General features: G+C 51.8%; 7 protein-coding genes across 7 annotated transcripts; 4 read left to right on the top strand and 3 right to left on the bottom strand.

Annotated features, from left to right (window-relative positions):
* Positions 1–302: 302 nt before the first annotated feature.
* On the top strand, positions 303–2,763 carry N7477_009297 (6-phosphofructo-2-kinase PFK26; the record flags this gene model as incomplete). The annotated part of the gene is made up of 2 exons (XM_056970958.1): positions 303–595; positions 876–2,763. 2 exons carry the CDS (start codon positions 303–305, stop codon positions 2,761–2,763), a joined length of 2,181 nt encoding a protein of 726 aa, XP_056817937.1.
* Positions 2,764–3,371: 608 nt separating this feature from the next.
* On the bottom strand, positions 3,372–4,127 carry N7477_009296 (DsbA family oxidoreductase; the record flags this gene model as incomplete). Its single annotated transcript, XM_056970957.1, has 3 exons — positions 3,372–3,699; positions 3,743–4,023; positions 4,083–4,127. The coding sequence occupies 3 exons, from the start codon at positions 4,125–4,127 to the stop codon at positions 3,372–3,374; spliced, it is 654 nt and encodes a 217-aa protein (XP_056817936.1).
* A 620-nt stretch (positions 4,128–4,747) lies between these two features.
* On the top strand, positions 4,748–5,062 carry N7477_009295 (uncharacterized protein; the record flags this gene model as incomplete). The annotated part of the gene is made up of 1 exon (XM_056970956.1): positions 4,748–5,062. The coding sequence occupies one exon, from the start codon at positions 4,748–4,750 to the stop codon at positions 5,060–5,062; it is 315 nt and encodes a 104-aa protein (XP_056817935.1).
* A 904-nt stretch (positions 5,063–5,966) lies between these two features.
* On the top strand, positions 5,967–6,775 carry N7477_009294 (uncharacterized protein; the record flags this gene model as incomplete). Its single annotated transcript, XM_056970955.1, has 3 exons — positions 5,967–6,086; positions 6,149–6,279; positions 6,334–6,775. The coding sequence occupies 3 exons, from the start codon at positions 5,967–5,969 to the stop codon at positions 6,773–6,775; spliced, it is 693 nt and encodes a 230-aa protein (XP_056817934.1).
* A 668-nt stretch (positions 6,776–7,443) lies between these two features.
* N7477_009293 (RTA1 domain-containing protein) lies at positions 7,444–8,423 on the bottom strand (the record flags this gene model as incomplete). The annotated part of the gene is made up of 2 exons (XM_056970954.1): positions 7,444–8,330; positions 8,402–8,423. 2 exons carry the CDS (start codon positions 8,421–8,423, stop codon positions 7,444–7,446), a joined length of 909 nt encoding a protein of 302 aa, XP_056817933.1.
* Positions 8,424–9,770: 1,347 nt separating this feature from the next.
* N7477_009292 (SPX domain protein) lies at positions 9,771–12,194 on the bottom strand (the record flags this gene model as incomplete). The annotated part of the gene is made up of 2 exons (XM_056970953.1): positions 9,771–9,884; positions 9,936–12,194. The coding sequence occupies 2 exons, from the start codon at positions 12,192–12,194 to the stop codon at positions 9,771–9,773; spliced, it is 2,373 nt and encodes a 790-aa protein (XP_056817932.1).
* Positions 12,195–12,624: 430 nt separating this feature from the next.
* N7477_009291 (NUDIX hydrolase) lies at positions 12,625–14,000 on the top strand (the record flags this gene model as incomplete). The annotated part of the gene is made up of 2 exons (XM_056970952.1): positions 12,625–13,091; positions 13,151–14,000. The coding sequence occupies 2 exons, from the start codon at positions 12,625–12,627 to the stop codon at positions 13,998–14,000; spliced, it is 1,317 nt and encodes a 438-aa protein (XP_056817931.1).
* Between the last annotated feature and the right edge of the window lie 158 nt (positions 14,001–14,158).

The raw sequence follows: 14,158 nt of genomic DNA, 5'->3' as shown, positions 1-14,158 counted from the left end.
GGCCCTTGATCACGACCGACCAGCGCACACCACCACAGATAGCGCGCGAAACATCAATCCCGAGCATCCCGATTCGACAAAACTCCTGCGTGGTGTGTCTACACTGCTGAACGTGGTGAGCCACGGCGTCCGCAGTGACGTTTTTTTCGGAGTTGAGTCATCCGTCCCGCTCGCTTTTCCCAAGTGGCCCCTCCCACTTTTGAACCCTTGAGAATCCTGACGGCCAGCTCAAGTCCCATCCCTCAAGGATCTCTAAAAGCAATCGCTATTATCACAGCCAGCTACGTCCCTCCCTACTGGGGATGGCGCAGCATTCCAGCATCGCTCGGTCGGCGATGACGTCGAACACGCCAGATCCTGCAGCTCTGGGTGATCAGAGGAATATGAATCGGTCCAGCGGCGTGAATTCAAAAGAAACTAGCCCCGGACCGGCCAAGGATGGAGCTCTGATGCATCCTTCAAAGACCGTGGTCGGACGAGCGCTAGGTAATGACTTGCATTCCGATGTCCACAAAACATCGCAGGCGCCCAAGGGCGGAGTCGGAACCGCCCTGACTGACACTCCGATTTCTACCGCACCCCCGTCTCCACAGATGTAAGTCCCTGCCTCTGAGTCGTCACTTACCCAGTGCCTGGAACTTTGCCACGTTCTTCTTCTTCCCCGAACCTATAAGTGTGTGATGGGCTCCGGGTCATGTCTGTCCCGCGTGGTGTGGGCGCTGAATTGGGCGAAGAAGACGTCTCCTGTATGGCGCATCTTGGACCCTCATGCTTCCCCATATGCGGCTGAGCCCCGTAACCCGTCCCGTGATTGCGCCTTGTTTACTCTCTCTTGCATTAAGCTTCTTTTGTCTAACCTTTTTGGTTCTCTACAGAACTGGGTCCTCTGGGACCCCTAGCCGTATTCGGGCAACAACTCTTGATATTCCCGGCCTGACCAAGTCCAAGGTATCTCCAGATGGCCGTATTGCCCAGCGTGATGTCGGTGCAAAGCTCGTCATCATCATGGTCGGCCTGCCGGCTCGTGGCAAGAGTTACATCACCAAGAAGCTGGCTCGCTACCTGAATTGGCTTCAGCACGATACTGAAATCTTCAACGTTGGCGAGCGTCGTCGTGTGGCAGCAGGCAGGTCACCCTCTCCAGCCAAGTTCGATCTTGGCCATGACAAGAGTCCGAAGAACGTTCACAAGGACCTTGTTGACTCGGTGCGCCGCTTGAGCGTCAGTGTCGGTAATAGCAGGAGCAAGAAAGACTCACCGCCGGAGGAGACAGATGACATTCATCTTCCACCTCCAGTTGTTCCTGCTAAGATTCTCGTCAATGGTCAAGATCCCGAGAACCAAGTTTCGACGAATGGAAGCACCGTGGTGCCATCTATCGACGCAGGCCCCGGTCAGTCCCAGCACGAAGATTCTATCAAGGAAGCTTCTCCAGAGCCCATGGACCAGACTGCCAATTTCTTTGATCCTCAGAACCAGCGTGCTGTCAAAATTCGAGAGCAAGTTGCTTTGGACACCCTCGACGAGTTGCTCGAGTACATCCTAGAGCGAGGTGGCAGTGTTGGTATTCTCGATGCTACCAACAGCACCATGGAACGTCGCAAGGCGATCGTGGATCACATCCGCAAGCGTGCCGGGACCGAGCTGGGTGTTCTCTTTCTGGAAAGTAGCTGTGTGGACCAGGACTTACTGGAGGCGAACATGCGTCTGAAGCTTTCCGGTCCTGACTACAAGGGTCAAGACCCAGAGACCGCTCTTGCGGACTTCAAGAAGCGTGTCGCTCTTTACGAAAATTCGTACGTTCCCTTGGGTGAGTACGAAGAGAAGCACAACATGCCCTTTATCCAAATGATCGATGTCGGTCGCAAGATGGTTTCCCATCAGACACACGGTTTCCTCTCTTCCCAGGTTGTTTATTATCTCCTCAACTTCAACCTGTCGCCGCGCCAAATTTGGATCACTCGCCACGGCGAAAGCCTGGACGACCAGGCTGGCCGTATCGGCGGAGACTCGGATCTCAGTGAAAATGGCAGGCGTTATGCAAAGGCTCTGACTCGCTTCATCGACCATCAGCGACAGCAATGGGAGTTGTATCAGCGTCAGAAAGACCTGCTCAGGAACTTCCCGCCTCGACCTGGTGACAGTACCCCTCCCAACCCGTCGTACATTCCTCGTGACCGGCCGCGTAACTTCTGCGTGTGGTCTTCCATGATGAAACGATCCATCCAAACCGTCGAGAACTTCAACGAGGATGACTATGACATCAAACAGATGCGCATGCTTGATGAGCTCCACTCGGGGATGATGGAAGGTATGACCTACAAGGAGATTCAGGAGCAGTACCCCGAGGAGTATGCCCATCGCAAGAAGAACAAGCTGTTTTACCGGTACCCTGGTCCTGGTGGGGAAGGCTATCTCGACATCATTAACCGCCTTCGAGCCGTCATCGTCGAGGTCGAGCGTACCACCGATCATGTTCTCCTGGTTAGCCACCGGTCAACTGCCCGAGTTCTGCTCTCCTACTTCCGTGGTCTCAAGCGGGACGAGGTCGCCCAACTCGACGTTCCCATGGGAATGCTATATATGCTTGAGCCCAAACCCTACGGTGTCGACTTCAAGGCCTACCGCTACAACCCGGAGACCGATTGGTTCGACTACCTCCCCATTACGAGCTGCACCAGGTGGGCGCAGCCGACAATGCCAAATGAGGTGACCATCCTCCATCTTCCAAAGCGATTTAACTCGCTTTATGACTTGCTATGAACTGTGACGACTTTTCCGCAATTTCAGAATGACTGGGGCTCCTCATCGTGTATATCAATCGCTGCACATGATAGTCTCTCCTTATCGATTCATTCTGTCGGGGTTTCCTGTGGCACTGAGAATTTCCACCCCGATCCGCTAGCCGTGTATTATCCTGATCAACCTCTTGTCAATCCTCTGATTGTACCTCCTGATTGTATCTCTTGCTTGTTTCTCTTTCTTTTCCTGATCGTGGCAATTCTGCACCGCGATGCATGACGGGAGTTTTTTCTATCCTCTGTATTTCATTTCGTCGCCTCATGATTCTGTCTCGTATGGCATTGGCGTTGGGAAGTATTGATCCATCCGCGCCATATGGCTCAGACGATTTCCAGACACCGATACACTTGAACATTGATAGACATGACCTGAGACTTTACTTTGAATTGCTGATGTTTGCCATTCACGATGAAGAGGTTAGCAATGCACACAATGACCATTGCCGTCATTCAAGTAGGAGCAGAAATAGTAATAAAAATAGATCCTGGACATAAGTTCTCCACATCAGTACCAAATCGAGTATAGACAAGAAACAAGTAGATCATAATTAATTACACGCCTCGGAAATCTCACTCGTCCTCCTTAATCATCTCAAAGATCTCCAAGAATGTCTCCGGCTCATCAGCTCCCTCCACGCAATACTTGCCCTGCACCTCGAAATAAGGAACCCCACTGACCAATCTCCTCGACGCCATCTTCGCCTCCCCATCAACCTCCGCCCCTCCATCCTCCGAGTCAAGCAAACCCTTGACAGCCTCTCTCGCCAAGCCAGCCTCGACTCCCGCCTCTTCCAAGACCCTCACATCCGTGATATTCTTCTCATCCTCAAAGTACGCCTTGAACAACTTCTCTGCCACCCGCGTCTGGATCCCCCCCAATCTGCGCTCCAGTCTTTCCCTTGCCATTGGTTCCGGCTTCGGCTTCCTTCTCGCCCGCATACCAAAGAAGTCGGTGTGAGTCTCGAGTCGACCCTGTATTCCCACCAAACTTGAAACTGATCCCCTCGCCTTCCCCGACGGCTGACAGCCGTTTGAACATGGCGGCTGAGCGCTCGGGTCCGAATTTCAAACTGTACATCTCTTGTTTGTTGACGCCTGGGAATTGTGGCGAGGCTGGGTTGAGGTAAAATGCCTTCCAGGTTAGGGTGAATGTGTCGCTTGGATGGTTGCTTTGGTGTGCGACGATTGCGCGCGAGAGACGGCGGTAGCCGACATAGCACCACTATTTTACTTTGGATTAGTTGGCGGGACGTGCCTGGGGTGGTCCAGGGAATTGCTTACCGGGCACACAGTGTCGGAAATGATCTGTATATTGAAGTTGGTCATTTTGGTGGGGTGGTGAGGGGAAGAGAGGGGGATGCCGAGGCCTGCGAGTGTACTTTTTGTACTTCAACTGACGATTGCGAGTAAATGGTCAATTTGTCAGCAGGTTGGATCCACTACCAAAGGATGGAGTGTCCTGTTTGGTTCGTTCCATTGCGTCTATGGGTACATTTGCTAATCAATTAAGCATAATTATAGATTGGGATTCTTCTTGTGCATGAGTTATGCTTTCATTATGCTGAGTCTGTTGATTCACGCTATGTCTTCTACCACCATCGTGGGATACTAATGGATTTCCCCGCGGTGCTCACAAATTTTTTGCAAGGAATCGAGAAAAGGAATCAAGGGTCCTCTTTATAGTGAACGGACTGCTTCGGCTATCAAATTGTCTGATTGCTACTGGGTAAAGCGGATCGAACATAGCGATTTCCCCTGCACCGATCGTAAAGATGTATCCAGCAGATGTCGCATGCCCTAGCGCTTACCAAAATGCACATTCTTCACATTTGAGGGCTATACAATGCCTTCCCCACACATACATGGCGAAGTTATGGAATACAGAGCCCATCTTTGTCTCCTGCTCTGGAGAGCATTGGATCCAGATACTCATGCCTTTGTCAGGAATGACAAGAGCGACAACCATGAACTCCAAAGCCGTCAATGAACACTATGGTCGCAGCGACCTCTTATATCTTAAGATTCATCCACCGAAGATTCTGGCTCTACTCTCAACGAAACCTTCAAGCCTCCATGTGGAGCGTATCGAGCAGGCTTCTCACAATAAGTTGGAGGTTATCTTCAAAGCTCTCGACCTCAAACCGGGGATGACGGTGCTTGATCTTGGTGGTGGATGGGGTGGCGTAACGCAGTATTGTGGTGCGAGAGGTGTGCACGTTACGACCTTGACACTGACAACTGACTCAGCGCGCTTTACTTGAAAAGTAATCACTGATAGTCACCTGCCGGGTCAAGAATTCTTGTGGGCCTTCCTTGACCATAAGCCTGAGGAGCTGTGTGATCATGTTATGGCGGAGTTTTTGTCTCATGGCTTTGAAATTGTGGGGGTGGCTTGAGAGACCAAAGACTATAAGTTGACTATGCTGGAATGGGCTAAGCGATTTGATCAGCTCAAGGATGATGTTATCGCAGGTTTGGGTGAAGAGACGTTTCGCGTCTTTCGCGTCTTCTTATGGGGTGGTTCTCATGCTTGCCGTTCTACTTCTCTGCAGGCGTATCACATTATTGCGGAGAAGACGACTTCGATGGGACCCCGGCCGTCGACTTCTAGGAGCGTTGTTCAGTTCTTAGCAAACATGCGCTAAATCATATCATTTAGGATCAGGCTTTGATTCATCTGAGACAGATCTTTTCTCTGACTTTTTCCATCAACGGAAAGTCTGCGGCATTCAACGTGTTTCTGAGGCTTTGACGAGATGAGGGGGCTTCTGGGCACTCTTAGCTGAGAGGAATTGCCCTTTCGGGATCAGCCCCGGAGGTTCAAGTTTTGCCCGATCTGTAAGGGCCCATACTTTGGAGCCAATCCGCCGACATCCGTCCCTGCGCGATCCCTGATCGAGTTAGGCGCCTGTCCCTGTCTGAGCCGAACTATTGTTATCCGCCAGTCAGAGTCCCGAAGTAGAGAAAAACTAGTTGCCAGTCCGAACTTTCAGGGTCTTGGCTTATTTCCGCGAACCCCAAGCGTCCAGATTTCTTTGATTTAGGGGCATTTCTGCTCTTCTGTTGGCGTGTTTTCTTTCCCCGCCTGTCGATTCCACCACGCTCTTTTGCTTCAACTTGCTATTTTCGCAATTTTTGAATTGATCATACTTTGAATCGCTCAAGATGCGTGTCCAATCTCTCACTCTGCTGGCGGGCGCGGCTATCGCCGCCGCCGACAGCACCGTCTCTCTTTTCTTGCCCGGATTCGATACGCAGCCTCTTGACGCGAAAGTGCTCGGCTCGGTACGAAATTCTTTTTCCTCCTGGTAGTGAAGGTATAAAAAATACTAAGTGATTCTCTTCAGAGTGGCGCCATGACCACCTATAGTCTCAATTGCCCTAGTGGAGAGGACTCCGATCTCTGCGGAGTTCCCCCGGGTTTTATCGTCACGCAAGGAGCCTCGTCGGTGCAATTTGACTACGGCTATGATACCGAGTGAGTATTTCCCCCGTTCACGACCTATCATCATCATCATTGACACTTCTGCAGGTCCGTCACTGAGAATTGCAAGTTCCAGGGTACTACACGCGCCACTTGCTGGGCCAATATTGTCAGTGATGGCAGTTCGTCGTCGCTGAGCACCGCTTTTGATGTCACCTCTATTCCCTATGGTGGCTTCATGCCTGTCCATGTCACTGCTACCGAGACTGGCGGAGCTGCGGCTTCAACTGGTGCTTCGGTTACTGCTACTACTGCTACGGCCACGGCCACTGGTACTTCCACTGGTACTTCTACTGGATCTACTGGCACTTCTACTGGCACTTCTACTGGATCTGCTGCCACTCTGACCGGTACTTCCTCTGAGAGCAGCACCGCTACTGCTGCTTCCAGCAAGACTGAGTCTACGAACGCTGCTATGCCCAAGATGACTGGTAACGCTCGCTGGGTGGCTGGCGGTGCGGCTGCTGCTCTGGCTCTGGTTGTTGTTTAATGGAGACCTGAGTCAAATGTAGCGATATGTCTTATTTCTACAGCACGGTACGATAAGCAAATGTATGAATACGAAATTATCATATGACATTGGGAATGTCTGATTCTTGATCCTGACATGCTCCCGATAACTTGCACCACTCTCGACCCTTTTCTCTTTACCTTTTCAATACCTGTAGATCATCTCAGCATCTGCGTATCGTCCCTCCACTTTCACAAGTTCACGTTCTCCGTTCCCTCACCTCCTATCACGTGAGCCCTCCGCTTCCACTCAACCTATGCGGCGGGTCCGTGGAGGTTTGAGGGAACCTTTGGATATAACTTTGATGTACGAAATGATAGAACTTACTGATCATACCTTAGCTGCCGGGCCTTTTGATCAATGTGCCGATCTCTGGTCTTGAGAAATATAACATAATAGTCATATACTTCGCAGGATGATCGCTCAAGGTAACAGTCATCATCTCGTTGATGCATGTTTGCCCGACTCTCAGGCTGACAGTGTCACCCTCCCAATTTCCACCTGTGGTTATCCTGTTTCGCAAGAGACTTCCCCTTAATTCCACCAGTATCTGCTGTATTAAATTCCTATGGCTTTTGCAGTGAAAAAGTTCAGTCATTCTCGGAAACATAGTAGTTCCAAGTGATTAATTAATTCGAAGCATCGACCTATACATGAAGCTGAGCAGCAGAAGTGTTCAAGTCACCATGCATGTGTACCTTCTCGTCCCTAACACGCACCTTGCCCCCAAGACAACGACCTGGATGGAAAATACCCAGCAAAAGGATCACGAGCGCGATAGGCGCGAACTCAAGACACGCAAAAAATATCTCATTGGTCGACAACTTCCCACCTAGACCCTCGGCCGTCTCTGCGAGACGGAAGATAGTTCTCAAATAGACCATGATGGTCGCGACAGAGAACGCCAAGCAGAAGAGTCGATAGCCGTGCTCCTTGATGGCACGTCGAGCTCGAAACTGGAATGTGGCCATCAAGATGACAAAAATACTCATTGCAAAGACCTGATAAGCTAGACCTGCCAGCAGAATGTGGTTCGCTGTTGTCGGGTCCTCTCGGCGAGACTCTTTGACGCCGACCAGGCAGGCGCCTGCGATCTGGACGATCGTGGAGACCGCATCTGAAGTAATAAAGAATCCCAAGATGACCTTTGGCTTAAGGAAAGAGTATCGGTTCCCTAGTCGGGAGATCAGCGCCGAAAGAATCGTGTAGATACCCGCAGCGAGGAAGACAGGGGCAGTGACGATGAAGAAATATTGCAGGACAAAGTAAATCAGGTTGTATGGGTCCCTTTCGGCTGATAGAGATCGCGCAATGTATCCAATGATCTCGAAGATTAAGCCAGTCGAGAATGTCATCCACCACCAGCTGCGACTTGTAAGAGTTTGCGCGGTATGTCCGATCAGATGAATGAAGAACCATGCTGCAGCAAAGGCCGCCAGCCCGATGGAGGGCGTGTAGCCATAGATTATGATGCTGGTGTCATTTTGTCCATTGGGATTGGGGAAGTCAGGGTCAATATAACCGAAGGAACGGCCTTTTAAATTGAGTACAATTAGCATCGCTTCATTTTCAATGAATGCTTCATTGTAGGACAAGCTGGCATACCGACGATGTTGAGCGTACTCATCTGATAACACGCGACATGCACGGTGTATATTTTAATGCAGCGAGATGTCAAAGTCGCACTTGTGTAGTGATAGATTATTGCACCCCTTCCTAACCACTGTCCACCCCGGGAAATGGTATCGTTTATTATGGTCGCTCAAGGCACAAGCCAAGAAGCATTAGTGGATTTCTCTCGTAGGTGGCGTTGGCAGAAGGTCTAACCGAGGTGCGCCCGAAGGTTCGATCGATCCTCGATCACCAATTGCAGGTCGGGGATGTGGTTCTGACTGACTGCTCAAGAAATTCCCACGCGTACACCACGTAGGCCAGAACCGAAGTCTCGATTCAAAGGTGTCCGCATGAAGCACAATTGGAGACCAATCGTCGCTTATGCTTCAATGATGTGCTAAGACTCGCGTGAGAATTGATTCATTCGAATAAGTATAAGACTGGATACAAGTCCACCGATTTTCTGATTTACTGCAATAGAAAACTGGTGGGGTTCATAGTTGAGATGCTGAAATGCTACAGAATGCGGGGACAAGGTTCAAACAGAGTTCCTCCTCGTGTTTGGACATGGAACGCTGTCGCAACAACGAATTACGGACCAGGTATCTGGCCAGATCTGTTGTGTTACGGTCCAGGTTGGATAACTCAGCCAGGGCGGTGGGAAAATAGGGGTTTGTATCTATATAGACTTAGCTAGGACTTAGTATTATTACTAATCTTATAAGTTATTTTTTATAACCTTACGGTCTAGGTGTCTTTACCGTACAAGTCATACATCTTGAGTTGTTTTGTACCAGTGTGTGGAAGTTTGTTTTAACGCCAGGATCATCCAGCCGAACAAGAAATGGCCGACTGCCACGATGCCGGCTTCCACTTTTGGAGACACCCCCCCCCCCCAAAAAAAGGGTCAGCGGTATTCTAGGAGCTAGTCTCAAACATCGAGTCTTCGTATAAAGCCTTGGAGTCAGAGGGGTCAGGTTACAGTGCGCGAATCAGGGAACGCGAAATTAATGCGCCCCTTAGCCTATTTAGAACCCGGGCACCTACTGCGTCGAAAGACTGCACGATATAGATAGTATACTATGCATGTTCAAGGGCGGTAGTAATGATTGTCAGGGACCCTTGGAAATCAAATGAGAAATATCACACTAAATGGCACTATGACTCCGTAAATCCGTTGATGGAAAATATTCATAATTACATACACCTTGGCTCCATAATAATGCACAAAAGAAATGGATGCCACAACTTCTGATGAGGTCGTGACCAAAAGCCAATTTACAAGGTCACCACAGACAAAGAGTCACCAAGAGACAAGACCTTCGTGCCCGGGGGAACCTGCCCGTGATGCGCATCCGGGTTACATCACCTGCTGACCACCAACGGCCCACGAGGCAGCGTTCAGCACAGTGGAGTTGGAATCAATAGGAGCTTCGTGGTGAGGATGACGGGAGTGTTCAAGCATAGTAGTGTACTGTTTCATGTTAGGCAATGGGTCTTCAAAAAGTGAACAGGAAGTACGAACCTTGAAGCCAAAGTTAAGCACCAAAGCAACCGCCAGACCAATGCACACCACGAGAGGTCCGATCATGTTGTCGAGGTCCTTGCCGCTACGTTGGCGGATCAGACGAGCACGCTTCTCGTACATGTACCAACCCCAGGCGGCGGAGAAAAGAGCAAAAAATGTGTAGACGACGGCGAGGGCCTGAGCCACGCGATTGTGTTTGCCGGCGGCGTTGTACAGACCCAGAGACAGACTGGAAAGCAGGATACTGATGTGCAGCCATTTGATAAATGTACGCTGGTTGGCGAGCCATACCTTGCTCTCGACGCGAACGGGGCCGGTGTCCTTGATCCAGACCCCAGGGTGGCGAACACCAGGAGGCAAGGCAACGGTCTCTTGGCCCATCCATTTGGGCGTGATGCCGACAGACTGCAGCATGGAGGAGATGCGAGAGGGACCTGGCTCCTGAGTCTCGGTCTCCTGGATGGTCTCAGTCGAGGTATCCATCTCGCGGCGCTGAGGCTCGAAGGAGAGGATACGGGGATTGGAATGAGCATCGCTGACCCCAGAAGGGCGGCGGAGGTTGACACGGCCAAAGTCACCTTGGTGGAAGACGTTCCAACGGCTAAGAGGTGAGCCGATCAAGGGGTTTGCGCTTGGGCTGCCTGCACCACCCAAGAAGCTGCCAACGGCAATATCTTCCTCGGCGCGCTTAGCCAGCCGTTCTTGTTCTTCGTGGAAGGCGGTCTCTGGGTCACGGCGAATATCATTTTCCAGAGCGCCCAGCCAGAAGGGGAAGCTGTTGACATGGTCTTCGAACAACTGGGCGACACCGTGAACGAACTTGGAGAAGCGCGGGGCTTCCTTGACCAAATGAGAAGTCATAAGGTCATTGATCCACTCGGCGTCGTGAGCCTTGCCGCGAAGCTTGATCTCCAGCAGCCCATGGGGGAAGCGAGCGATCTCTCCGGTGCGGATGTCGCTGAAGGGGTATGTCATGCCGGCGTTGTCTAGATCGGTACGGTGCCACTCGGAGGGGTCACGGCAGGGACGCTCGCTATCAAGGGCATCCTCACGAATGAGAGCAAGGTTGGTATCGAGAGAAATGCGGATGCGGTCGTCTCCAGGAATCTGGAAAGCGGTGCGAGTGTAGTTGGCGCGGAGCATGGGCTGTAGGTCATTCTCCTTGATGAACGCCTGGAGCTCCTCGACATCCTTCTTAAGGGTCTCGGCTTCGGCCGATTCCCCGTTATTCATATCCTCCATGCGGTGAACCTGCTTGTCCAAGTGGTATTCGCCGTCCAGGAACTCCTTAACGTGCTTCTCCTTGAGCTGCACCTTGACCTCGCGACTGCTATCGTCCTCGGCGACGATCTTCTTCTCCAGGAAGATGGGCGGCTTGTCCTGCAGCTGGCCAGTCCAGCGCAGCCGAAGAGATCCAGCCTCAGCCGCACGGGCAACCTTCTGGTTGTAGAGATCGAACTGAGGAGTGTCGAAGTAGAGAGAGGTGATGGTGGGGTCATCGGTCATGGTATCGATGTTTTTAGAGGTCGTGGGGTTGTAGATGAGGACAGGGAGGCGACGGAGAATGAATGTCTTGACCTCGAGTACATTGTCCGAGTGCACCCAGAACTTGTAAGAGGAGTACACGTCACGACCATGAAGGCGCTCCGACTCCTTGGTCTGCACGACATTTTGGCTCAGCGCTTCACGCACAAAGGCGTACATCACCGAGAGGCGATGAACCAGTGGCGAGTAGTCCTCCGAGTTGAAAGGCAATTGGGACAGGCGGACCTGCAGCAGGGGCTTCACCTTATAGCGGGCGCCTCGCTTGCGGTCATGCTTCTTGGCAGCCTTCAAGAAGCCGGTGAAGTTGATGCGGCTATACTTCTCAAGCTCACTGACTTCTTTAGTAATGCCGTCGAGCTCCTGCAGGACCTCAGAAGCAATGGTGCGGCGCTCCTGGCCCTCCGGGACTTCAGCTTCCCCCTCAGTGGTTGGGGCCAGCGGACGCAGCTTGGCCTCGCAGGCCGAGGTACGTTCCCGAAGCTGCTGATAGGTCTCGACTTGGAAGGAATTGACCTTGTCCAGCTGAACATTCAGCAATTCCTGGACGAAGGCCTCCTCGTCCTGTTCAGTCCACGGGCTATCGTCGGAGTCACTAGCATCCGCGCCGTTGACATCATCCTCGCGCAAGAGAGTCTTGAGCTTGGAGTAGTCAATGTACTTGCCCTTCCAAGGAGCGTACACAGCGTGCCGGAGCGTCTTGCCGAAACGCATGGTGGCTCAAGCCGTGGGGTTGGGCCAGATAGAAATGAGGCTGTGTAGCGTAGGGAAGTAGCAATCAAATATGCAGACGAGGGGAAGATCGATGGTCGGGAAAGTCAAAGCCCCAAGTCCAGAATTAAAACCTTGCAGCACCTGTGCGTAGCTCCTACTAGGAAAAAAAAATATAAAAAAAAAAAGAGCACTAAAGACAAACTACTGCAAGAGGCGTCGTTTCGAGGTTGAGCACGTGCGTCCGTCCTTGGCCGTTAATCCTCGTTGGAAGGACCAATCAGCGTTGGTTTCGGAAAGACAGCGGCAGAGATCCACTTTTATCCGGATTATCTATTAGTCCGTAAACCGGGCACTGGTCTGTGCTCGCGGTCTCGACTCCTCCCGGGATTGCGGTGGGCTGCTGGTATAGTACGTCCCCAAACAGTAAAAGATGGAACATCCGCCCAGGGGACTGTCTCACCATCTTCATGATGTCTTGTCGAATTTACACCGTCGTCCATTCCCTCATGTTCCCAACCCTCCTACCTGCAAGAAACGCGCATCCGTTGCCCTGATCCTCCGTGTTCGCCCGACCTATGAACATTGGCCGAACATCAACGGGACTTTGGACACCTCGCTACCCGTAGAAGAGCGCCTAATTGAGTTCTTCGCACAATCCTGGGTCCAGCATGGCGAACCGGAGGTTTTGTTTATCAAGCGCGCATCGCGCGTTGGTGACCGGTGGACCGGCCATGTCGCGTTGCCGGGCGGGAAGCGGGATCCTGAGGATGAGGATGATAAAGCTGCGGCAATTAGGGAAGCCTCGGAGGAGATTGGGCTGGATTTGACCACAGATGATTGTATCAGTGTGGGCAATCTTCCCGAGCGCGTGGTCACTGCTAGCTGGGGCGCATTGCCGTGAGTGCCATGGTCAAGACTGTCGTGTTCTTTCTTCCAAGCTAATGTATGTTTTTTAGGTTGATGGTTCTCTCCCCGTTCATCTTCCTATATACCCGTAGCGACTCTCCGATGCTCAAGCTACAGCCTACCGAGGTGGCATCGACACATTGGATTCCTCTTCGAGCCCTCCTATCCCCATCCCTCCGTACCGTGGAATACGTGGATATGTCCCAGCGCTTTGCCCGTCAAGGAGGTTTCCTGAGCCGTCTTGCGATCCGATCTTTGATGGGCTGGATGCAATTCTCGGCCGTGCGACTAGCTCCGTCAGAGAGTCAGCAGTGTTGTACGTCGGCCCCTGGTTTGATCTCTGAAGACCAAGCGCCTAAGCCGTCGTTGGTGCAAAGGTTCAAGTCATGGTGCTTGAGTAACCAAGCCGATTCTGGTGATAGGGATAGACCACTGCTCCTCTGGGGACTGACTCTTGGGATTCTGGCCGATTTCTTGGACATGCTTCCACCTCATACCGCCGTGCAATTATGGCAATACCCCACATTCACAGCCCCCGATCTGAAGCTAATCTGTGGAATCTTAACATACCACCTGCGAAAGCGTAACATGCTGCAGGTGAAATTGGGCCCCCGCACAAGTGATACCGCTGCGGACAGTGAGACTGTCGCGCAACCCGTTACATCCGAAAAATCCACCCATGAACCCAATGAAGTTGGCATTGGTGGGCTTGGTGTTGGAACCTATTATGGCCCCACGGATCGCACACCGGATGGAACCTCGTATGCGGTCGGCATCTTGTTGCGGGGATACTATCAGCGCCTGCGGGTGGCGATCTGGGTCTTCCTTGCCTGGCGCATGGCCATCGGCTCTGCAGCAGCCATCACAGCCTGGCGTGTCCTCCGTCGAAGATTTCAATAGAGCATTTTGAATTGTACCATAGCTTAGAGATATCCATGCACATTTGACTACTGGGATTTTAAATCTTAGAATTATGCGGAGATAATGCCGTTACATAAGCACTCTCATCCCCACCCGTTTTGGAGCTCGGAAGTAAACAACGCTCTCAACTCTCGACA

The sequence above is a fragment of the Penicillium maclennaniae genome (genome assembly GCF_028827695.1).
Source record: "Penicillium maclennaniae strain IBT 15551 chromosome Unknown utg000008l:1.0-3552695.0:1.0-3555053.0, whole genome shotgun sequence".
In the NCBI taxonomy this organism is placed as follows: domain Eukaryota; kingdom Fungi; phylum Ascomycota; class Eurotiomycetes; order Eurotiales; family Aspergillaceae; genus Penicillium; species Penicillium maclennaniae.
This window is presented reverse-complemented; position numbering and strand designations above follow the sequence as displayed.